The following is a 24380-nucleotide window of genomic DNA, read 5'->3' as shown; positions in this document are numbered from 1 at the left end:
ACAAGACAGGCTTGCAACTAATCAATAGCTGATTCAACTACTCATCACACCCACATCTGTTTTTCATTGATATGAAAATATTGTCAACACTGAACATTCAACAGCACCTTCCAAATCCCTGACCCCTATCATCTAGAAGAGAGAGGGCAGCAGATACATGGGAAAACCACCCACTGTGAACTCCCCTCTGACTTGGAAACATTTTGTTGTTCCTTCTGCATTGCTGGCTCAAGATCCTGGAAGTCCCTTCCCAGCCTGACTGTGTATGTCCCTGCATCATATGGACTGCAGTGATTCAAGAAGGCAGCTCACCACCACCACTATCTTAAGGGATGGACAATAAATACTGGCCCAGCCGGCAACACTCACATTCCATGAATGAATAATAAAAGAACAGAATTTTTAAAAATTCAAACCAATATAAGTGTCAGGGAGAAGAGGACTGAAGTCCATAAAAAAAATAGTTGAAATATATCCTCATTTTATAATCTTTGGTGGAAAGAAGAGGGTATGGTCAAAGATCTACTGTTGATTCACTCTGTCTGGCTGATGCTTCTGACAGACACCAATTTCACTCAGTAAGTCCATGTCGGAACCTTTCCCAAAGATCTCATAGCTTACGTCATTTTGCTTAGTTGCCGCTATTTGAAGTGAGCAATTACCTTCTCAAAGATACCCGAGTCATTGTTTTTCAATTTCGATTTCTCCTTGGTGTCACTTTGTTCAGTTGTATCTTTGCTGAATTCACAGGAAACGGTTCTGCTGACAGGTCTCGAGTTTACAATGGAAATGTCAACCTCATTGTCAGTCCAGCCCTAGAATGGGAAGGTAGATAAAAGTTAAGGATTGTTTAATACCCTGAATACAGAGACACTGATAATCTTTGAACCAGTTTTCTCTTCGCATCACTTAAAGCGACAAATATTGATTTTGTAGAGGTAATATTACTCGACCGATAACCCAGCAACCCACATCCTGTGGATAGGGGTGCAGATCCCCTGTGGTATGTGGTGGAGTTTATATTCAATCAATAAATCTGGAATATGAAGCTAGTCCCAGCAGTGATGACCAGGAAGCTGTCACTGATTTTTGTTTTTTTAGGAAAACTAATGACCTTTAGGGAGGGAAATCGGCCATCCTTACCTGGTCTGGCCTACACATGACTCCAGACCCACAGCAATGTAGGTGACTCTTAATTGCCCCCTTGAAATGGCCAATGAAACCACTCAGTTCAAAGTAATTAGGTAAGGACATCAAATGTAGGCCTTACCAGTGATGTCCGCATCCCATGAAAAAATAAAGAACAGTAAATTAGGCTTCAAGGCGCGATTGGTGCAATTGCAATGAAATCCCCAAAGGCATAAAATTATTCAGTTTGTACTGCTGGTTATATCTGGTGTTGGGGAGAGTGTATGTACTTGAATGGTTTTAGGAGATGGCAGATTGTAACATCAATCAGTTGGGAGATAAATTAGACACACATTTTTCAAGCATGGAGTGCTCTGTTTTGCCCTAATCAACCAGGACCAAATGTGCTCCAGGCTGCATGAGGATTCCCACACCATTTAAAGAGCTAGCTTTAGCTACTGATGTGGCGAAGGTCATGAAGGTACAGCAGCTTGGTTTTGGACGTCTCTTGGCAAACAGCAAAGACAGACAATTTGGTCACACAATTGTTCAAGAGGTAAGCTCAGTGTTTTGTCAATACCTCTGAGTGTCCACAGAAAGCCCTGGCCACCACAGGTTTTCAGACAGAACACACGGGTTTTTAGGTTGTTCTCAGGTTTATAGAGAGTACACATGGGTTTTTAGACTGTTCACAAGTTTATAGATGGTACACACAAATTTTTAGACTGTTCACAGTTTCTTAGACTACACACACAGCTCTTTAGAATGTGCACACATCATCCCTCACAAAGGAGCAACGCTTGAGGTGATTCAACAAGGAGGTGGTCATGTATGTATCCTTGCTTTAAACTATATTCAGGAAGACTACATGCAAGCTCAGATCTGAAAAGGAGAATTCTGACTGAAGCCACCATCAGCCATTTCCATGGAGGTCATTGAGGCCCTGGTTGACCCCCAGAGACCCTGTTTAGGACTGCTGACCCAGACACAAGACTGCCTGGTGGTCATGAATGGCTTTGTACCTCAACACAGCAATCACATCTACTGCTGGCATGCACCTCGAGCCACTTCTTGCTGAAGGCATGACAGGACCACACAAGGAATATGGCCGAGCCAGGCTGAGATTGATAACCCACCTGAATGACCCAATTTAAGGTGTTGCCAAAACCTGGGGTCATAGATGGTAGGAAGCCATCACCCTCAAGGATATCATGACTGCAGTTAGGAGATATGAGCTGGCTGGTCATGGGATGATGTGCAGACAATTCATTACCAGAGTCATCAGATAGCAGTGAGCTCTTGATCGTGAGATCTCACAAAGCAACTGGTGTTATGTCAATGTGTGATTGCTTAGCAAGTTAATAAAAGGCTAGCACATGAAGTGAAAACTGGATCTAAAGTTTATTGCATGCTGTTGACAAGTATGAAGTATGGACCTCAGATAGTTATGTCCCCTATTGCTTCTGTCTGATCGCTTCCATTTCATGCCCGCTTGTCCTGCAAGAGAAGGAAAAGCATAATGGTGATTCTATGATGCTGTGTCTGAGTAATGGGCCTGCTATCGAGGAATTGCTTGAGATAGCTGGAGACTGGGAATGGTGGCTGTGAAGTTGGCATGTTTGGAAGATATACAAGGGTGAGGTGGAGTAACAGAATAATTGGAAATGCTTGTTGTTGGGTGAGTGAGATGTTTCTGGTGCACCACGAGGAGTTGGTGGTGAAATGGATAATCAATGTCCTCTGAAGACATACTCAGTGACCTTGACCACCCACGTGAGGCCACTAAACTGTTTCCAGCACTGCAACCAGATCTTTGAAGCAGACACCATGGTTTAACTTCCCTGGCCAACTAGTTCTATACCTTTTGGAGAGCATCTTTTAATAGTGTCCTTACTTGTCTCTACAACGGCACAGAAACATGACCGCTCTCCGTCTCTCTTCCTCCATGATCAAGAACTCTAGTTCAACATCCATGAGCTAAGGAAGTTTTTCTCTCTGCCCTGGAGGTCCATTTTCTTTGTTCCTAATTGTTGACAATTGCAGTACCAGCAGCCAGGAATAGCCTCTATTTATTCAGTGCAAGCTTCTTTCAAGAGGGACAGACGGTATTAAGAGCTGGAGGGTAGGCTAGAACAGTCTTTCCACAACACAAGCTCCCACTGCCAGTCCCACTCCTCCCCATGACTTTGAGTTTGGGGGCAGCCAGCAATGCAGCTGCATGCCTTGATCAGGCACTGTCTGCCTCACTGGAAGCAGCTGGTTGCAAATTGCAAAAATGGGCACAGACCAATTTTTAGCCTTCAATCTTTCTGAAGGAATCTCCTTAAGAGAAGCAATCAGGAGCAAGATAGACTGGCATCATCGCACTCAATTGTACTTGTATCATCAAGGAAAAACAGCCAGTTGAAATTAAATAGTTTCTCAGAGGGCAAAAGAAGGACAACTCACTCACACATCAACATTTTCCATTTGTGTACGACTTTAATGTAAAAAGAATCCCAAGGTGCTTTACAGAATTGATGCAAGGACAACAGATGCTGAGACAGCAAAAGAGAAGTGACAAACCCAGAGGGAAAAACCATTAAAGAACAGTAATGCTTGGACATGAATGTTCCGATCAAACTGAAGCTCCATAAAAAAGTACAAAAGAGGTCCGACCAAGATCAATACCAATTTTAATACTTTTTCCTTCTGGGAAGTGCTCAGCTAAAGGTTGGTTCTTGGCTGAAGGAGGTTCCTAAGGAAGAGATAGAGATGAAAACATTTAAGGAGGGAATGTGCAGTGGGTAAGATCAACAGGAGTGACAGTCCTAAATTCAAGATTGAAGAAAAGGAGACTGCACCAGCTTACTGTTTGGGAGGTTGGAGAAAGTTACAAACCCAGAGGAAATGACTGAGATCATTTGAGTAGAAGCAAAGGTAGGATCTAACAACGAACATGTTGGAGAATGAAAGCTAATGAGGATTAGACAGTAAGGTGGAGGAGCAGAGGGATCTTGGGGTTTATGTTCATAGATCTTTGAAAGTTGCCACTCAGGTGGATAGAGCTTGTAAGAAGGCCTATGGTGTATTAGCGTTCATTAGCAGAGGGATTGAATTCAAGAGTCATGAGGTGATGTTGCAGCTGTACAGGACCTTGGTAAGGCCACATTTGGAGTACTGTGTGCAGTTCTGGTCGCTTCATTTTAGGAAAGATGTGGAAGCTTTGCAGAGGGTGCAGAGAAGATTTACCAGGATGTTGCCTGGAATGGAGAATAGTCGTATGAGGATAGGTTGAGAGTGCTAGGCCTTTTCTCATTGGAACGGCGAAGGATGAGGGGTGACTTGATAGAGATTTATAAGATGATCAGAGGAATAGATAGAGTACAACAGAGTGTTACAAGGGGACATAAATTTAAGGTGAAGGGTGGAAGGTATAGGGGAGATGTCAGGGGTAGGTTCTTTACCCAGAGAGTGGTGGGGGCATGGAATGTGCTGCCTGTGGGAGTGGCAGAGTCAGAATCATTGGCGACCTTTAAGTGGCAATTGGATAGGTACATGGATGAGTGCTTAAGTTACGACAAATGTTCGGCACAACATCGTGGGCCGAAGGGCCTCTTCTGGACTGTATTGTTCTATGTTCTATGTTCTATAGTGGGATGGGGCACAATGCACATTTGTAAGTTACAGAAGCTGGAGGAGTTGAAGGAATATATAAGGGCTTCAGCAACAGAGAACATGACACAGGGCAATGGTGCAAGGGGATTATCATTGTGCTGAAAAGACTCTGGGCTCTGAAATTCCCCTCTGGGACAAATACAATTCCAAAGTCATGTTGAATATGTTCAAACTGACACAATGTTGGATGTCTATGAAAGATACTGGAAGGCTATGCATTGGAGGTTGGGGCTAAGACATTGGTTTTGCTCTTCCTAATCTTGAGCTGGAAGACATCAGGTCTTATCCAGGTCAGGATATCAAACAAGGAGTCTAACTATGTAAGAGTAGTAGAATGAATGGGGATGAGGTGAAGACCCAGACCACACTGGAGAAGCTAGCTATCTGCTGATGAACTCTATCAAGTTCTAGAATGTCGATACGGAAGGGGAAGAGCTCCAAATTGGTTATCCTTGGTAGGAGAGTGAAGAGAGGCCAGTCCTGGAGAGTGATTGTCCTTGAGATCAAAGCTGCATTCAATCAATAGTGGCTTCAAGGATTCCCAGCGAAACTAGAATCAATAGGAATCAGGGAAAACTCTCTGGTGGTTGGAGTCATTCTTGGCAAATAGGAAGATGGAGGTCAGTCATCTCAGCTCCAGGACATCACAGTAGGAGTTCCTCAGGGCAGTGTCCTAGGCCCAACAATCTTCAGTTGCTGAATCAGTGATCCTCTCACTATCATAAGGTCAGAAGTGAGGAAACTCACTGTTAATGGCACAATATTCAGCATCATTTATGACCCCTCAGATACTGAAACAGTCCATTGCCAAATGCAGTAAGATCTGGACAATAATCAGGCTGACAAGTGGCAAGTAACATTCATGCCACACAGTGCCAGGTAATAACCATCTCCAACACAGAATCAAACCATCATCCATTGATGTTCAAAGCATCACCATTATCAACATATAACTCACCAGAAATGGTACTAGATCAGCCCTATAAAGACTATGGCGACAAAAGCAGGTCAGAGACTAGGAATCTTGGAGGGAGTAACTCACTTCCTGACACTGCAAAGCCTACTAGGTACAAATCAGGCACTCCCCACTTGCCTGGATGAGTGTAGTTCCCACAACACTGAAAAAGCTTGACACTGTCCAGACAAAACAGCCTGCTTGATGGCACCACATCCACAAACAATCACTCCCTCTAACTCTGATGAACAGTAATACCAGAGTGTACCATCTACAAGCTGCAGAGCCAAGGCTCCTTAGATAGCGCCTATACTGTGGGCATAAAAGGGAGAGTGGGGGGAGGGGTTTGTAAATACACTCCAAAGATTCAAAAAAGTCACTACCACCTTCTCAAGATCAACCAGACATGTACAAATAATGTTGGTCCAGCCACCATCACCTACATCCTATGTATGATTAAAAAAAATTAATTCCATAGATATCAACCTCCTCGCAAGGTACTTATAGTAATGTTGACTGTGTCAAACTCTTTGCAAACATTGTGGTTGAGGGGAGTGGGGTGGGGGGTGGGGGGGGGGGGGGGGGGGATAATGCTCCATGATTGCAAACCATGAATTTTGAATGAGATTTTCTGGGCAAATGTTTAACTTTACCTGGTGATGTGCTTCACACATTGAGAATGTATATTAGAAATTCAGTTTCATGCTTCCATTACTTTCATCCATTAATGTTATTGAACAGAGGACCACAGGAGTGTAAATCCAATCTCTATAATATGTAGCTATGCACTGGGAGTGTTAAGAATAAAAATATCCTTGCATAAACTAATACATTGTGAATGATTTTTAAAAGATAACTGGGTTGGCTACATTCGTTGGAAGAGATCTTTTGGCTGAGCAAGGAATAAACGCAAATCGATGCTTTTTAAAGTGATGTTGTGGTTTAAAATTGCTTATAATGAGCTGATCATGATGATACATAAGCAATCAGTGTGGGCAAATGTGTTTGTAAAGGGTAGGTGTCGGTAAAGATATTGGTCATGGCCCATGTCACAGACTTGTTTAAATCATTTGAAATCGGTTCATGAAAACAGCATTTTTCATGTAAATTCACGAAGTGTGTGTTTAACCTGGATTTTAAAATGTCTCTCTGCTATTATCAGTATGTCGTGTATTTCCAACCTGCATCTGCTCACACTGTTTGGTGAGAGGCTTTACTTGACTACACTTTACCCTCTCTTGAAGGGAGGCTATTTTCAAGTTTTACTCTTTGTTATGTACTGCTTTGATGTGCGTTATGTAACTCATTGACCTTTCCCTGTTGGTGTTGAGAATTCCAGGTTACTGTGGATGCTGTGTGTTGAAGCAGTCATGTTATTTGGAAGTGCAACTGTCTCTTTAAATCTAATAAAAAGGTCATGGCTGGTTAAAATTCCTGTACAATCTCATTAAACATCAATATTATATTTGATGCAGCTTGCTTTAGCACCAGCCCAAATCTGTCAGTCTATAAAAATTGAAGGTTTTTCTATTCAGGATTTGAGCTTTCTTTTCCACATTTGATTTCCCCTATTGAGGGACTAAGTATATTCCAAACAAAAAACTCAATTTATCCCACTGTTTTTAAAACAATGCTTTGGTTAATTTTTATTTCATGCGTAAACCAGGAGACAACTGACAGCTCAATTTACATCTTCATTGATTCCTATTTCTTTTAGTTATTTTGCCACATACTATAGGAACCCATTCTCTGCAAATGAAAGGAACATTCAAGACCTTCAATACTCAGGCCCTTCCATCTTTTTTGAATCAGAACTTGGGGAATCTATTGCTTTCTGTTGCCTTCTCCATAACAAATTTTTGTTTAAGCAGATTCCACTTAATAGCCCTCAGCTCCCTTCTCTACTGCAGTATAAATTGTTATGATAATTTGAAATTTAGCATCTTTGTATTTGTCCTGATGTCAGCAAGGTGCAAAGTTTCAGCAACATCTCTTTTCTGCTGTGTTCAAGTTTAGCACCACAAAGTGATGAGTTTTATTTCTTAGATTACAAAGTGCATTTTTTTATAGATATTTTTATTAGAAATTTCACATTTTTACAAGTTTACAAAAATAAACTCTCATATACAAACATTGATATACAATTAAATCAAATATACAATAGCCAAAATTTAACAAAAGAAAAAAATACAGAAAAAGAAAAAGAAACAAAACTCAACTGTCTACTAATCTAACCTACAACTAACCAGAGTGTATATTTAAATCTCTTACATGCTCGGAATGTGTTAACATTAGATGTAATAAAACCCGTATTCGTGCGGGATTCCTCTCCTAAGGGGCCCCGGACCAGCCAGGTTTGTAATCTCAATTAAATAAAAGCCCTTGTTAGGATAGCCGAAATATCTGTATTTATGTAATTCAAGAAGGGCTGCCATATTTTATAAAATAATTTGGTCTTTCGGTGCACCATATTTGTAAGGAAGTCAAGGGGAATATATTCCATAATTAATCTGTGCCAATTTGAAAGTCCAGAGGGGCCCTCAGCCACCCAGTTAACCAAAATATTTTTCCTTGCACAGAAAGAGAGAATAGAAAATAGTCTCTTCCCGTACATGTCCAGGGAGGGAAGGTTTGAAAAGCCCAAAAGGAGAGATGCAGGGTCCACTTTAATTTCCGTTCCTAGAATTTCTGTCAGGGTACTTGCTACTTTAGTCCAATATCTACAGATCTTATGACAGGTCCATAGGCAATGTACAAGAGCGCCCACCTCTATTTTGCATTTGGGACACATTGGAGATGCTCCTGCCTTAAATTTTGCCAATCGAACCGGTGCTATATGGGCCCTATGAAGTATCTTCAGCTGGATAGACTGAGTTCTATTACAGATAGTAATTCTTCTATCTTCTACAGATAGTTTTCCCAAATATCATTCCACGTTTCAATAGAGATTTCTAGTCCCAAATCCTGATCCCATGTTTAAGCAGATTGTCCATATCTCCCAATACTTCATCATATAGTAAATGATAAATAGTACTGACAGAAGATACCCCCACTGGTCGTAGGACACTACATTCTCATCTGATTTATAGAGACTATCTAATAACGTAGTCTTCTTCTGTATATAATCTCGAATTTGGAAGTATCGAAAGAGGTCTCCATTAGGTAATCCGAATTTCTGATGCAGCTGATCAAAAGACATCAGGACCCCATCCTTAAATAGGTCCCCTAGACATGACATACCCCTGGATCTCCAGAGTTTAAAAGTGGCATCTGTAAACCCTGGTTGGAATCCCTATGCTCCCACTATCGGTGCATAGGGGGATGTTTTATGTGAATTAACCTCATTTTGCCGCATTATATTCCAAGCCTTAATTGTGTTTAGTATTATAGAGTTTTTACAATGACCTGTAATGATTTTCCTCTTGTCTGAAAATAAAAGGTTAATAAGTGGGTATTTTACTTGAGAGGCCTCGATGTCCAACCAGATTGATTGTGGATCAGACAAGACCCAATCAGCTATGTAACTTAATAGGGAACTTAACTGATATTTCCTAAAATCTGGGAAGTCCAATCCTCCCTTTGTCTGTGGAAGCTGTAGCTTCTTCAGCTTAATGAGGGACCGTCTATGATTCCAGATAAAGGAACCCAGCCAGCCATATAATTTACGTAGAGCCATCCTCGGCAGCATCACCGGAAGCATTCTCATAGGATATAGGAGACGGGGCAGGACATTCATTTTAATTAATGCTATTCTACCCAACCAGGAAATTGGAAGGTCTCCCCATCGCTGGAGGTCCTGCCTTATCCTTTCCAGTAAATGCACAAAATTAGCCTTATACAACTGACCAAATACTGGGGTAATAAAAATGCCTAAATATAAGAAGCCCTCCAGGGACCAACGAAAGGGAAAAAGGGATCCGTCCACTAAATGGGGTGTCATAGCAAGGCCACCCATTGGCACAGCCTCTGATTTTGAAAAATTAATTTTATAGCCTGAGAATGCGCTAAATGTATTAATAACTTGGATTAGGCGAGGTATGGACTTCAGAGGATTACTGAGGAACAGAAGAACATCATCTGCATAAAGGGTAATTTTATGTTTACCTGTACCAATCCTCGGGGCCGTTATATTAGGATCAGCCCGTATAGCTTCTGTTAGTGGCTCAATTATTAGCGTAAATAACAATGGCGAGAGAGGACATCCCTGACGGCAGCCCCTATCCACACTGAAGCTATCCGAACCTAATCCATTGGTAACCACAACTGCTTTGGGATCACTATACAATGTTGAGACCCATTTGGTAAACACCTGTCCAACGCCAAACCTTTCCAATATGTAAAACAAATATGACCATTCAACCCTTTCAAATGCATTTTCCGCGTCTAATGAAACTACTACTCCTGGTATCTTTCCCTGATGACAGGCTTGAATCATATTCAAAACCCTTCTAATATTATTGGATGATCTACGGCCCTTAATAAACCCCATCTGATCCTCCTTTATAATATGTGGCAGTACCCTTTCTAGTCTCAGTGCTAACGTTTTAGAAAGGATTTTAAAATCTACATTTAGCAAGGATATTGGTCTGTATGACGTACAATCTTCTGGATCCTTTCCTTTTTTAAGGATAAGAGAGATATTTGCCTCTTTCAGCGAAGGCGGGAGACAGCCCTGACTATATGCATAGTTATGCATGTCCATAAGTGGACCAGCCAATATTTCTGTAAATTCTTGATAGAATTTAGCTTGAAAACTATCTGGGCCCGGTGCCTTACTGCTCTGAAGTTGCCTAATTGCATCAAGTACTTCTTAGACTGTTGGAGGAGCATTTCGGACCAATACCTGTTCCAGAGTTTGGCCCGGAAAGGTCAAATGCATCCTCCTAGTCCTATCTTCACAATCCTGCGATTTATATAACTCAGAATAAAATTCTCTAAAGATCGCATTAATCTTTTTATGATCATGAGTCAAAATACCCATACTTTCCTTGATAGACGTAATAGTCTGAGGGGCCTTTTTTTTCTTTTCAAGAAATGCTAAGTATCTACCCGGTTTGTCGCCATATTCATATAACCTTTGGTTTGCAAATAATATTTCCCTCTTAGCCATTTGAGTAAGCGTAGTGTTTAGAGTTGTCCTAAGAGCCGTAATCCTTTGCAATTTAATAATAGAAGGTCTATCAGTGTATGCTGTTTCAGCTGCTTTTAAGCGAGCTTCAAGCAGACGCTGTTGTTCTCCCTTCAATTTTTTCTGGGTCGCTGAGTAGGAGATGATCAAACCTCGCGTGTAAGCTTTGATGGTCTCCCACATCATTGATGGGTTGCTAGCCGTACCTGAATTAAGTTCTAAAAAAGTTTTAAATTCTTGAGAGAAGTACTTTACAAATTTACTATCTTTCATTAGGAAGGGGTCCATATGCCAATGCCGAGGGGATGTCCCATTGTTCCTCGCCTTAGTTTCCATATATACAGCAGCGTGGTCAGAAATTGCTATACTACCTATTTTACAGGATGATATGGAATTTTAAAAAATCGAGGGGGCAAAAAACATATCAATTCTGGTATGACATTTATGTGGATTGGAGTAGAAAGAAAAATCTCTGCCCTGTGGATGAAGACATCTCCATACATCTACTCATCCCAATTCTTTGTTCAAATCCACCAATTGTCTAGATCTGGGAGATACTCCTGCAGTACTCTTGGGAATCCTATCTATTTCCAGATCCATAATACAATTAAAGTCTCCCCCTATAATTGTATGACGGGCACCAAAAGCCATCAATTTTGAAAAGGCTTCCGTTATAAATTTAAAGGGGTGTGCCGGGGGGCAGTACAAATTTAAAATCCCATATTCCTCTCCATTTATGAGGGCTTTAATCAAAATATATCACCCAGATTCGTCTTTTATCTGATTTAGGATTTTGAAAGGGAAATTCTTCCAAACAAGAATAACAACTCCCCTGCTTTTTGAGCTAAAAGAAGAAAAAAAGGCCTGATCAAATCCACCCTATCGTAATTTCAAGTGTTCTTTATCCGACAGGTGTGTCTCCTGTAGGAGAGCTATATCAACTCTTTCTTTCTTAAGATTTGATAACATTTTTTTCCTTTTGACTGGCGAACTACTGCCCTTGACATTCCAGGTGCACCACTTAACCGACTGATCAACCATAATCATCTGGGCAAATCCGAAACCCCTTGGGAGGGGAAACCCTATCCAGAACATCCCGAGCATAGCGTATATAAAATTTACAAAAATAAAGGCTCTCTAATACACTCACAACAGTATAATAAAAAACTATTTCTAAATAAAAAAAATATAAAACGTATCTAAGTGGAGATTTTCCCCCTTGTTCCCAGGGGGTGTCACTTCCTCTCCAAAAGTCCATCATATCCTCTCCCAACCAATGCCCCACCCTTGACCCAGGCGCTCTTCAATAGAATGAGGAGAATTCAGATATAATACAAAGCTCGAGTTAACAGTGAGCACCCTACCCCCACCCATACCAACACCTGGATATATTTGGTAATGTTAATACCATATATAAACATATAACTATAAAATTACAACCTCAACAAATAATAATTAAATATAATAATACAAAATAATAAAGGGGAAACAACCCCGCTCCTAAAGTCAGAGGTAAAATAGAATAAGGTAACCACCTCCCCCCACCAACACCAACCAAACCCCCCAGCTTATATATATGTATATACACATACACACAAACATACAAACCCACATATATACATAAAATAATAAAAGAAAACAACCCCAAGGGGGTGAGAAAATCAAATCCCTCTCCCCACCCCCCATGATAATATTAAACAGTAAGGTAAGAAAAAAGAAAAAAAAAGGGGGGGATATAAACCAAAGCAGGGGGGAAGGCAAACCAACATCCATTATCTCTTACAGTTTATCTAAGAGAGTCCAAGAATTTCTTAGCCTTTTCGAAGTTATACACGGATCCTTCATGGTTAAAGCATAGCGTCGCTGGGTAGCGTAAGGAGTACTGAATATTTAAGTCCCTTAAACGCTTCTTCGCCTCATTGAATGCCTTCCTCTTTCGGACCAGAACTGGAGAAAAGTCCTGGAATAACATGATCTTGGATCCTTTATAGATCATAGCTTGGGGGTCTTTCCCAAGATTTCTAGAAGCTTCTAGGAGTATCTGCCTCTCCCTATAGCTCTGCAGCCGGAACAGGACCGGGCGGGGACGCTGGTTCGAGCCGGGCCCGCGTATTGCGACCCGGTAGGCCCATTCTACCCTTACCTGGCCTGATCCAGCCTCCAGATTTAAAAGCTGTGGCAGCCACTGCTCGAGAAACGCTGTAAGCTGGCCTTCTCTTCCCATTCGGGAAGGCCCAGCAAACGAATATTTTTTTGATGACCTCGATTATCGAGGTCATCAATATGATTCTCTAAGGTCCGGACTTGCTGTTCGAGAGTCCGGACCTGGTCCACGGCCGATTGAGCTGTAGTTTTGGAGGTCGCGGCCTTTAACTCCGCCCCTCTGACTCGGCGCTCGATTTCCTGGATGTCTTGGTCGTGCTTCTGCAGCGCGGCCGAGAGTGAGTCCCATCGATTTCGGGATTCTTCAATAAAAGCGTCGATCTTCGCATCCAGTTTGGAGATCATCTCTACAAGGCTTGTCACTGTAGGTAAGTCCCCCGGGGTGGCTGTGGACGCCTCTGCTGCAGCTAGAGAGGGTGGGGGAGGGGGTCCTGCTTGCTGAGAGCTGCGGGCTCCCTTCCCTTTGGTTATTTTTACTAAATATTAGATTGTTTAAATTTAATATTAAACAACTAATTAAATCAAACAACTATTATAAATGATTTGGTGAGTGTGGTGGGGGTGGGTGACCCACTTTGCTCAAGTCTTGGGAGGAGCACTAGAGACTCAGACTTCCTGGGTCGCCGCCATCTTGGATCCCCCACCCCCCCAACAAAGTGCATTTTTACAGCCTCAGCCATTACAAATTTCCTCACACACAATTAAGTAGATTTTCTATTTAAATGCAGTCACAGTTGTATTTATGTTACAAAAAACACTCAAGGCCCTGTTGTGAATAATGAGACAATTTACCAGGTAACCTGTCTAAAGGATGTTGATTAATGGATAAATATTGTTGATACATTGGGGAACTGTCTCCTGCCCATGTCTTGAAATGGTGTCATGGAATCGTTTGCGTTTACCAAAGACACCAAACGACATCTCAGTTTAATGTATTATCTGAAAGGCAGTACCTCCAACAGTACATAACTCTATCAGGAAAATATCAGCCTAGATTATTGGCTCAATCCTTTAACTCATGAACCTGAACCAAAGCTGACACCTAGGTTTATGACTCTAATAATGCAAATTAAACAGACGCACAACACCCATTATCAATTGGTTCAAAAAAGTTCAATTAATTTATTTTTGAAGGGTTGGTTTTAAAGTGATACTGACCTAAGTCAAATAAATGGAGTTAAAGCACAGATTAACCATGATCTACTTGAATGTCAGAGGAGGCCTGAAGGCTGAATGGCCTACTCTTGTTCGTATGGCTCTCAAGAACTAGTGTTGACTAAACTGTATTTCCTTACCGACTCACTATCAGAAGCAGACATGCGACTCTTGGGCCGAAGATTTCCACTTGAGTTAGAGGTTTGGCTGGTCATGGTGGATTGCCTGGTGGAAAAGTAGCTGCTCGCTAACCTGTAATCCTTACGAGACAATCGCAATAAACATCCAAGGAAAGGAATGTATTTCACGATGGCAGCTCTGAAGGTGAAGAACAATAAGGGTAACAAGTTAATTGAACTGAAATTGAAAATGGTGAACTAAGTTACCAAACCTCTGAGCCTTTATATTGGTTGGAATCTTATTGGAACACATTTGCTATATTTTTAAAATGCAATTCTATGGGCATCTCTGGACGGACCAGCGTTTGTTGCCTATCCCTACTCACCCCGCCTTTTTAACCTCCTGCATGGTTAGTGTATAAGGCTTTCCTGCAACTATATGGCTTCCCAGGACATTTTGGAGGAGTTACAAATGAAAATATGAATTAGGAACAGAAGTTGGCCACTTGGCCTCTTGAGCCTATTCTGTTCGTTAGGGTCATGATCTGATCACTCCATATTCACATCCACTCACGATAACCTTCAGTCTCTTTCTTATTGAGAATCTATCCCATCCCCGCCCTAAAACATATTCCACTGCCTTTACAGGAAGACAGTTCGGGCGGCACGGTGGCACAGTGGTTAGCACTGCTGCCTCACAGCGCCAGAGACCTGGGTTCGATTCCTGCCTCAGGCGACTGACTGTGTGGAGTTTGCACATTCTCCCCGTGTCTGCGTGGGTTTCCTCCGGGTGCTCCGGTTTCCTCCCACAGTCCAAAGATGTGCAGGTCAGGTGAATTGGCTGTGCTAAATTGCCCGTAGTGTTAGGTAAGGGGTAGATGTAGGGGTATGGGTGGGTTGCGCTTCGGCGGGGCGGTTTGGACTTGTTGGGCTGAAGGGCCTGTTTCCACACTGTAAGTAATCTAATCTAATCTAATTCACAACTCTTTATGGGAAAGAATTTCTCCTTATCTGTCTCAAATGGGTAACCCTTTACTTTTATACAGTGACCCCTTGTTCTCGATTCACCCACAAGAGGAAACATTCTTCCCACATCCATCCTGTCAAGACTCTTCAGGATCTTATATGTTCAAATCAAATTAAGAGTCATTTACAGAAGAACCTCAATTATCTGAACGACACAGATGGGGAGTATTTTGTTCGGATAATCAAATGTTCGGATAATCGAATGTTCGGATAAGTTTAGCCAAGCAATGGGACCTTGCGATCTTGTTCAGATAATCCAAAATTCGGATAATCGAGGTTTCGCTGTACACTGGAGTGGTGATTGGAGTTACATATAGAGAAGGTAAGGGTGACATGCTTCCATTTCAAAAGGACATGAGTAAACTAGTTGGTTTTTAAAGAACCTTCCTTTCTATTTCTAGATTATTGCATTTTGTAAATCTAAATTTGAATCTTTAAACTTCAGTTGTCAGATTAAAACTCTTTCCAATCAATCACTAGTGGAGATTTACGAATCTACTAACAAGGCCATTATGGGATCCTATTGCTCTCTGTACCATCATCCCTATTGGAATACAAGAAGTGTATTTTGAAAAAACGTACCTGTACTTGGGATGAGTGATAGCATAGATGATTGGATTGTGAATAGCTGAGGCTTTAGCAATTACAGCTGGAACAGAGTTCATATAGGGTGTAAGGACATCGGCATACCTACAAATAGAGAAAGCAATCAGGTGCCAGTTAAATATCAACGTGGAACATGCGATCACTTAAGATAGATACGAAGATTGGAGGATAAATTCACCCCAGGAGTTCCAGACATTGGCAGGAATACAACTCAACAGTACGTGTACATACCCAGCAAAAGCAGTGAGGGCTACCGTGGAATATGGGGACCAGGAGATGACGTAAAGGAGGATGACTATCAAAGCAATTTTGGCCATTTTCCATTCATTCTTTATCCTCTGAAATCGTCTTCGGGATTCCTTGTTGGTGTTTCCTCCAATTTTCTCAACATCCCTGTTCAAAATAAGGGTTTGCTTGGTTTAAGTCAACGATCCAAAATGGGAACATTAACGGCATAGTGTAAGGTAGAAGACATGCTGTCATAATGAACAAAACCCTGGTTAGACTACCCTGGAGTCACTGTGAGCAGTTCCAGCCACCACATCTGAGGAAGGATGTATTAGCCATGGAGAGAGTTCAGCATAGCCAGACTAATAGCTAGACTCTTAAGGAATAAATTCTGGGACAGATTAAAAAATAAGGGTTGTTTGTGTTCCCCAAAAGTTTGGAAAAGTTGAGATATGATTTTTATCAGTTTCCAAGATATTAAGAGGAAAATATAGGGAAGATTGGGAAAAATGAGACGAATGCTCAGAGTAACCTGCATTAAGTGTAAGAGTCATGAACAAGTACAGAAAATGCTCATCTTTATATTGATAGGAATGGAATATAAAAGGGTAGAAGTCATGCTTCAACTATATAAAGCCCTGGTTACATCACAACTGGAATTGTTAGGAAGAGCTCAGTGTATCACAGCACAGGAAGGCAATATGGGGCTTGGTGGGACTGTAATGTAAGTTTCAAAAGGGTTAAATTAAGAGGATTCATTACATAAACATGGGTTGCATTTCCTAGAATATGGAAGTTAAGGATTGATTTGATTAAAATTCATAAGATGCTCAATGGAACAGAAAGAGTTGATAGAGCCTATTTCCAGTGGTCAGGAGGTCTAGAACTAAGAATATAGCCTCAAATTTAGAATCAGACCTCTCAGAAGTAAAATAAGGAAACATCTCAACCCACAATAGGTGCTAGAAGCTTGCAATTCTCTTCAAGCGGTGGTAGAAATTTTATTTTAAAGCTGAGGTGATTAGACTTCTGTAATGCAAAAGTATTGTAGAATATGGGGAGAAGGCAGCTCTGTAGAATTGTTGCTCTTCAGCTTAGATCTCATTGAAGAATAGAACAGATATGAGGACCTCCAAAGCTTCCTCTTATTTTGGCATGTACTTATTCACGTGTCAAAGAAAGGATGTGAGCCTGATCATTCCTAAAGTGCAGATTAATCATCATTATAGACATCACAAGGCAAATGTTTTAAGTTTCTGTAGAGTTAACCATCCAAAATTAAGCCTGCTGTGAACTGAGCTTTGAATCAATCTACCATTGCGTGTTTCAGTTGCAGAGCCATATATAAGGACTAATGAAATGAGAGATCCCGAAATTGCTGCACTATGTTTATGGTGGTAACATGTTCCCTCTGACATCTGTACTCTCCAATGAGGTGGAAGTAGAACATGATAATGTGCAGTAAATGTCAGCATGAATGAATGATCCAGATTATTCATGCTGAAAAGAATCCAGTTCCCTTGAAAGAAATGAAAAATAAACAAAATTAGCTGAAATAACTCCAGAGAGGCTGGTGTCCCATCGCCAAGTCACCCTTTATTTACATGTATACAGTCCTTGATACTGATCCAACAGTGGTTAGCACTGCTGCCTCACAGCGCCAGAGACCTGGGTTCAATTCCCGCCTCAGGCAACTGACTGTGTGGAGTTTGCACGTTCTCCCCATGTCTGCGTGGGTTTCCTCCGGGTGCTCTGGTTTCCTCCCACAGTCCAAAGATGTGCAGGTCAGGTGAATTGGCCATGCTAAATTGCCCGTAGTGTTAGGTAAGGGTTAAATGTAGGGGTATGGGTGGGTTGCGCTTCAGCGGGGCGGTGTGGACTTGTTGGGCCGAAGGGCCTGTTTCCACACCGTAAGTAATCTAATCTAATCTAATCTAATCTGAACACGATGTCTGACATTCCTGTTCTCATCTGTCAGCCAGGGCTCCCTGATTGTCCCAGATTAACAGCCTTCATCAGGGAACTCATGTGTGAGGAGGTCCACCTGGCTGACCTCATTACAATCACTACATCCCTCCCCCTCTGAGTCCTAGGACATAGGCTGGTTCTCTTTTTTTGTAGCTATTCTTGCGGTGTTTTTGCACTGGGTCAGGTTACCCCAACTCTGCCTCTGATACAAGCGGCTTATAATACTCAGTAGTTTGCCTCTTGTGCCTGCAGTAGCTTGGAAGAAATTTATTGTGTTCTTCAGACAGCAAAGGCATTGAGGCAAAGGCAACATCCACTGTGTCCACCTCAGATTCTGAGGTATCTTCAATATTTGATGGAGAGGGAGAACCCACAGGTTCCAGAACAGTCGGAAAGGCTGTCAATGAGCTGGGCATGTTTTGCTCCTCATCTTTTGAGAGTTTGTAGTTATCATATGGTCCACATGCTTGTTAAGGACCATCTCATCTACCCGAATTTTATATATTACTGGACCAGACCTCATGTCCACCATGTCTCTTGCCATGGAGGGCTATTCCTGTGTTTCTGACACCAAACTTCATCCCCTGAAGTAAACTGTCTCTCTCATTTAACAATGTCTTGTGTCCGGCATTGGTCTTCCCTCTTATTGGCATGTCATCTAGATAAATTGCAACCTTGGGTAGACCTTTAGAAATCATCTGCTGAAGAATTGCATAGGGTGATGATACCTCAAAGACATTCTCATATATTGGTACAAACCCTTATAGGTATTAATTATACATATTTCTGGGAATCCTCATCTAACCACAACTTGCTCAAGTCCGGCTTCATGAAGGAAAGAGCTCCCCCCCCCCCCCCCCCACCCCCCACTACTCCCAGCCAGTTTTGTGTATAAATCCTCTATGTGAGGGATTGGGTATTTATCCAGCTGCAAAAACCTGCCTGCTTAAAATCCCCACAAAGGTAAAGCGACCCGTTGCGCTTCACAATTGGTAAGACTAGTGCTGCCCATTCCACAAACTGTTCTTCGCTCTGGCAGTCACTTTCTAATTGAAAAATCAAGGTGAATCTTTCTCAATCAATTCCACCCCACAAGCCTGAGGCCTGAGCCTTTTATTACAATTAGTGGCAACTGAACTGAACCAGTTGCTTCTCATAAGAGACCAGAACAGAAGTTGCACCCCTAATCTGTAAAGGTTCCCTGGTATAGGTTCTCAGTCTAGAAGCGGGGATCTTGGGTAATCCTAAGGGTTGGAATCCTGCGATCATTGAAATGGCGGTATTGACCTCCTTTATAACTGGGTGACCAGATGTTTATTTTCTTTGGTTCTGATTTGCATGTTGCTAAGAAATTTAATTGTTCCAAAACAGATGGAGGTGGACTTTCCAGGGTGTGCACTCTCCTGGAAAACAGCCCATATGTTCTCTTATTCAATTTAGGTCAAGTGGGACTCTTTGCCGTCACAAGTCCACAAACTGGCAATAACTGCAATGGCTTACCAGCCACACCTTGAAGAAAATTTTAACCATTTGGCTGAGGCTTGGCCTTGTTTTGTTGTGGGCTGACCCAGAGTCACTCTGGTCAGGATCTGTCATGAATGAGGCCACACAATTGCCTTCACTCAAGTGGTGTTCCCCAAGCTCAGTCAGACTGGCGATGTTGTTTACTTCCATCAGATTACCCTGAAATACATATGCCCCATTTGCTGCATTTTCTTTTGACAAAGCCAGTTGTAGTGCCTGTTTGAAGCCCAATTGGGCTTCAGCTAGTACGCACTTTTGCACTATTAATACCACATACCAAACAGTCTTTCAGCAGCTCATCAAGGGTTAAACCAAAATCACATAGATCTGCCAATCACCTGAACCAAGTCAAAAATCCTGACATGGATTTCCCTAAATCATCGAGCAAAACAAATAGTACCTCAGAATTAGAGGAGCCTTGGGGTTGTAATATTCCTTAACTAAATCTGTCAACTCTTGAAAGGTGCCTCAGGGAAAGTTAGGTTCCTAGTAACTGAAAAGGCTGCAGGTCCACAAGCTGTCAGGAGAATGACTTGTTGCTTTTCATCTGCTCCAATGTCATTTGCCCAGAAAAAATAACGCATTCTTTCCACATACTGGGCCCAATCTTCAAAACAGAATCAAACAAAACAAGCTTCCCAAATAATGGCATAATGCCAGAAATGCTTACTCCCAATCTCAAAAAAGACTACTACAAGCGAATGTCTTTAGGAGTGTGCTTTTCTCTCAATGCCAATGAAATAACTCCACAGAGGCCAGTATCCCGTCATCAAGTCACCCTTTACTTACACACGGAGTATCCTTGACACTGATTGAATTGAACTTATTGTCAGGTGTACTAGGGCACAGTGAAAAGCTTTGTCTTGCGAGCAATACAGGCAGATCACAGAGTTAAGTAGCCTAGATAGTAAATAATAGGTAAACAGCAGCAAAAACAAAAACACAGGTACAGGCAAATGTTAAGAGTTTGTGAGTCCATTCAGTATTCTAGCGACAGTAGAGTAGAAACTGTTACGAAACTGGCTGGTGCATGTGTTCAGGCTTCTGTACCTTCTCCCTGATGATAGACATTGTAGAAAAACATTGCCAGGGTGGGATGGATCTTTGAGAATGCTGGCGGCCTTTCCTTGACAGTGGGCCTGGTAGATTGATTCTATAGATGGGAGGTTGGCCTTTGTGATTGTCCAGGCCAAGTTCACCACTCTCTGTAACCATCTCCAATCTTGAATGGTACAGTTGCCATACCAGGTAGTGATATATCCAGACAGAATGCACCTACAAAATTTGGCAAGGGTATTCGCCGTCATGCTAAATTTCCTCAGCTGCCTGAGGAAGAAGGGACGTTGTTGGGCGTTTGCAACCAGTGCGTCCATATGAAGAGTCCAAGAAAGCTTGTCGTGGATGACCACTCCCAGGAGCTTGACACTCTCCACTCGTTCCACCACTGTGCTGTTAATGTGTAAGGGGGGGCATGAGTAACATCCCACCAAAAGTCAATAATGAGTTCCTTGGTTTTGCCAGCATTGAGAGTTAGGTTATTCTCAGTGCACCCATTTTTCCAGGTTTTCCACCTCCCATCTATTGTCTGTTTCGTTGCTATCTGAGATTAGACTGACTATGGTGGTGTCATTAGTGAACTTTTAAATGGTATTCATCTAGTATTTGGCAGCGCAGTCATGTGTATACAGTGAGTGCAGTAGGGGGCTGAGTACACACCCCTGGGGGCTCAAGTGTTGAGTGTTAGTGAGGATGAAATATTGTCCCCAGTCTTCACTGATTGTGGCCTGTGGTTCAGGAAACTGAGGATCCAGTTGCAGAAAATGGGGCTTAGTCCAATATCACTAAGTTTTGTAATCAGTCTCAAGGGGACAATAATGTTGATAATAACTAGAATGAACAGAATCCCTCACACTCTTGTTCTCCTCTGTCAGCCAGAGCTCCTTGATTGGACCAGATTGACAGCCCCAATCAGGGAACTCATTTTCTATGAGCTCCACCTGGCTGACTTCATTACAATCATGACATGGACTTTGGAGACTGAGTGGTTAATGAGCTGGAAATGAAGTCAATGAGGATTAAGGGTATGCAAATTAAATTAATAAGGTAGACATTGAAAACAAAGAGTTGTGAAAAATGGTCCAAGCATGAAAGATTTAAAGGGTTTGATTCATTTTCACATGGAATAAAATAAGCATTTTAAATCCAATCATAATTATAAGGAAAAAGTATCTAAACTTTGGTGTCATCTAGCCTAATTAAAAGTGAAGTTACAGTGTCTGGTACATGGTTTTCTGTAAGCCTCTTGCTAGTTAACTATTAAAAACAATGAGATCAACAGGAAACATGATGAATCTGAAAAGAGGGCAAAATAAAGGTTTGAAAAGTGGTGTGGGATTTCTATTGCTGGACACAGTACTTCCCACCAGAGTTATACCAGCTAATGGGCTGGATTTGATGCCTCAATGCTGGTGGATTTCATGGTGGGGCAGTATGTAATATCCAGAAGGTGTCTTTGCTACCACCTACCATCTACCTGCCTATCCCTGGCAAAAAGTCATTAAATCATACAGCAGCATTTTACAGTAAAGGATGTGGGGGGTGCCAAGGGAAAGCTCATCTCCACTTGTGCCTTTTGAGGCTCTTAAGAGGTTATTTAGTAGGTACTTCAGGCCCTTGTTTCACCAGTGCCAAGTTTTACCCATCTTGGTTAATGTCATTTGGACAGGATTGGCAGATTTAACTAACCCCACATAAGTGGTAGAAAAGGGGAATTGTACCCCCTACCTGCCCTCACAGCCCCATTACTGAGATTCCTGAACATTGACACTATCAGTCTGAAGATCAGCCATACTGGACTCAAAACATTAAGGAGAAAGTGAGGACAGCAGATGCTGGAGATTGCAGTCAAAAAGTGTGGCATTGGAAAAGCATAACTGGTCAGGCAGCATCCTGCTCCTCGGATGCTGCCTGACTTGCTATGTTTTTCTAGCACCACACTTTTTGACTCAATACATTAACTCTGTTTCTCTCTCTACCAGACCTGCTGAGTTTCTACAGGATTCTCTGTTTGTTTTTGATTTCCAGAATCCGCAATATTTTAGTTTTACTGATCTGTCAAAACTGGTTCCTCCCTTCTGGAAACAGCTTCTCATCCTAGTACTGACCACCATTCCCAACAGGTGCTGTTTGGTCCACAAAACATTGTGGTGGGACTTGTTCCCAAGAACTGTGTTGAAGTCTTGCCTCAATGCAATTAATGTGGCTCCTCATGCTAAGTCTTGCAGGCATTCGGATGTTACCCCCTGATGTTTTACATGAAGATAGGGTTGGGGTTAAGGACCCTGATTCTCTGGAACAGTCCTTATAACTCTTTCACATATCTCGACTATAGGAGATAGTGATTTTTAAACTTCTCCCAAGGTGGGAGCCTTGCCCTGGTATAACACTGCGGTTTTATACTTAGTAATCTATTCTTACATGGGATGTCTGGGCATCATTGGCGAGTTCAGCATTTGTTGTCCAACCTTAATTGTTGTTGAACTGTGTGTCTTACTGGATCATTTCAGATGGCAGTTAAGAATCATCCACATGGCTGTCATGTATAGACCAGACCTGGTAAGGGGCAGCAAATTTATTTTCCTGAAAGATGTTGGTGAATCAGGTGGGTTCATGTACAACAATCACTTAGACTGGCATCATTTTCCAGATTTATTCATTTGAATTAAAATTTCTCCAGCTGTACTAATGTACCCATGCCCCCTGAACATTGTCCTGGATTACTAGTCCAACAACATGACCGTTACATCACCTTCTCCCTACTCGGTTTCCACTTTGTGAAGCTTCTCTTTCAGTGTATACCTTTAGCAAAACTTAACGAAACCAGCAGGAAAGAGCTTTTATATACAGCATGAAATTTGTTGGAAGCGGGTTCTATTCACAACACTAGCCATGTTCCCCGTTTATTGCATTAATAACCACAGTGAGTCAATGTCAAATGTGTGATCTTGCTTGAGGAGGCTGCAAACAATTACGGTTCTTTTGCATGCAAAAATATTAATAGCTATATTTTAAACATTTTTGAATATATACACTTTATTCAATTTAGTAAGAAACGGACTGCTGTCTTACCAGAGTAACCAGTAAATGATTCAAGGCAATTTTGCCGAAGTCATTTTCACAGTTACCTAAAATTGAGTTATATAAAGCAACTCGGCACCAATTTAAAATGCTTTTTTTTGGTGGCTAAATCCCCAGGACCTGATCAGGTGTACCCTAGAACTCTGTGGGAAGCTAGAGAAGTGATTGCCGGGCCCCTTGCTAAGATATTTGTATCACCGATAGTGGCAGGTGAGGTGCTGGAAGACTGGAGGTTGGCTAACATGGTGCCACTCTTTAAGAAGGGTGGTAAGGACAAGCCAGGGAACTTTCGACCAGTGAGCCTGATGTTGGAGGTAGGCATGTTTTTGGAGGGAATCCTGAGGGACAGGATGTACATGTATTTAGAAAGGCAAGGACTGATTAGGGATAGTCAACATGGCTTTGTGCATGGGAAATCATGTCTCACAAACTTGATTGAGTTTTTTGAGGAAGTAATAAAGAGGATTGATGAGGGCAGAGCAGTAGACGTGATCTATATGGACCGCAGTAAGGTGTTCGACAAGGTTCCCCATGGGAGACTGGTTTACAAGGTTAGATCTCACGGAATTCAGGGAGAACTAGCCAT

At 41.9% G+C, this 24380-nt stretch overlaps 1 protein-coding gene across 6 annotated transcripts in view; it reads right to left on the bottom strand.

Annotated features, from left to right (window-relative positions):
* opn4a (opsin 4a (melanopsin)) overlaps positions 1 to 24380 on the bottom strand; it is a 119836-nt gene that overhangs the window by 8524 nt on the left and 86932 nt on the right. For all 6 annotated transcript variants that reach the window (XM_072583052.1, XM_072583054.1, XM_072583053.1 and 3 more), the window contains 4 exons: positions 16169 to 16330; positions 15914 to 16021; positions 14327 to 14504; positions 663 to 815 (listed from right to left, as the gene is read on the bottom strand). In XM_072583052.1, the coding sequence (XP_072439153.1) occupies positions 663 to 815; positions 14327 to 14504; positions 15914 to 16021; positions 16169 to 16330 (601 nt within the window). The remainder of the gene's footprint in view (positions 1 to 662; positions 816 to 14326; positions 14505 to 15913; positions 16022 to 16168; positions 16331 to 24380) is intronic.

This window comes from Chiloscyllium punctatum, chromosome 13, assembly GCF_047496795.1.
Source record: "Chiloscyllium punctatum isolate Juve2018m chromosome 13, sChiPun1.3, whole genome shotgun sequence".
Classification (NCBI taxonomy): Eukaryota; Metazoa; Chordata; class Chondrichthyes; order Orectolobiformes; family Hemiscylliidae; genus Chiloscyllium; species Chiloscyllium punctatum.
Note: the sequence above shows the minus strand (reverse complement) of the source record. Positions and strands in the feature narration are given on the sequence as shown.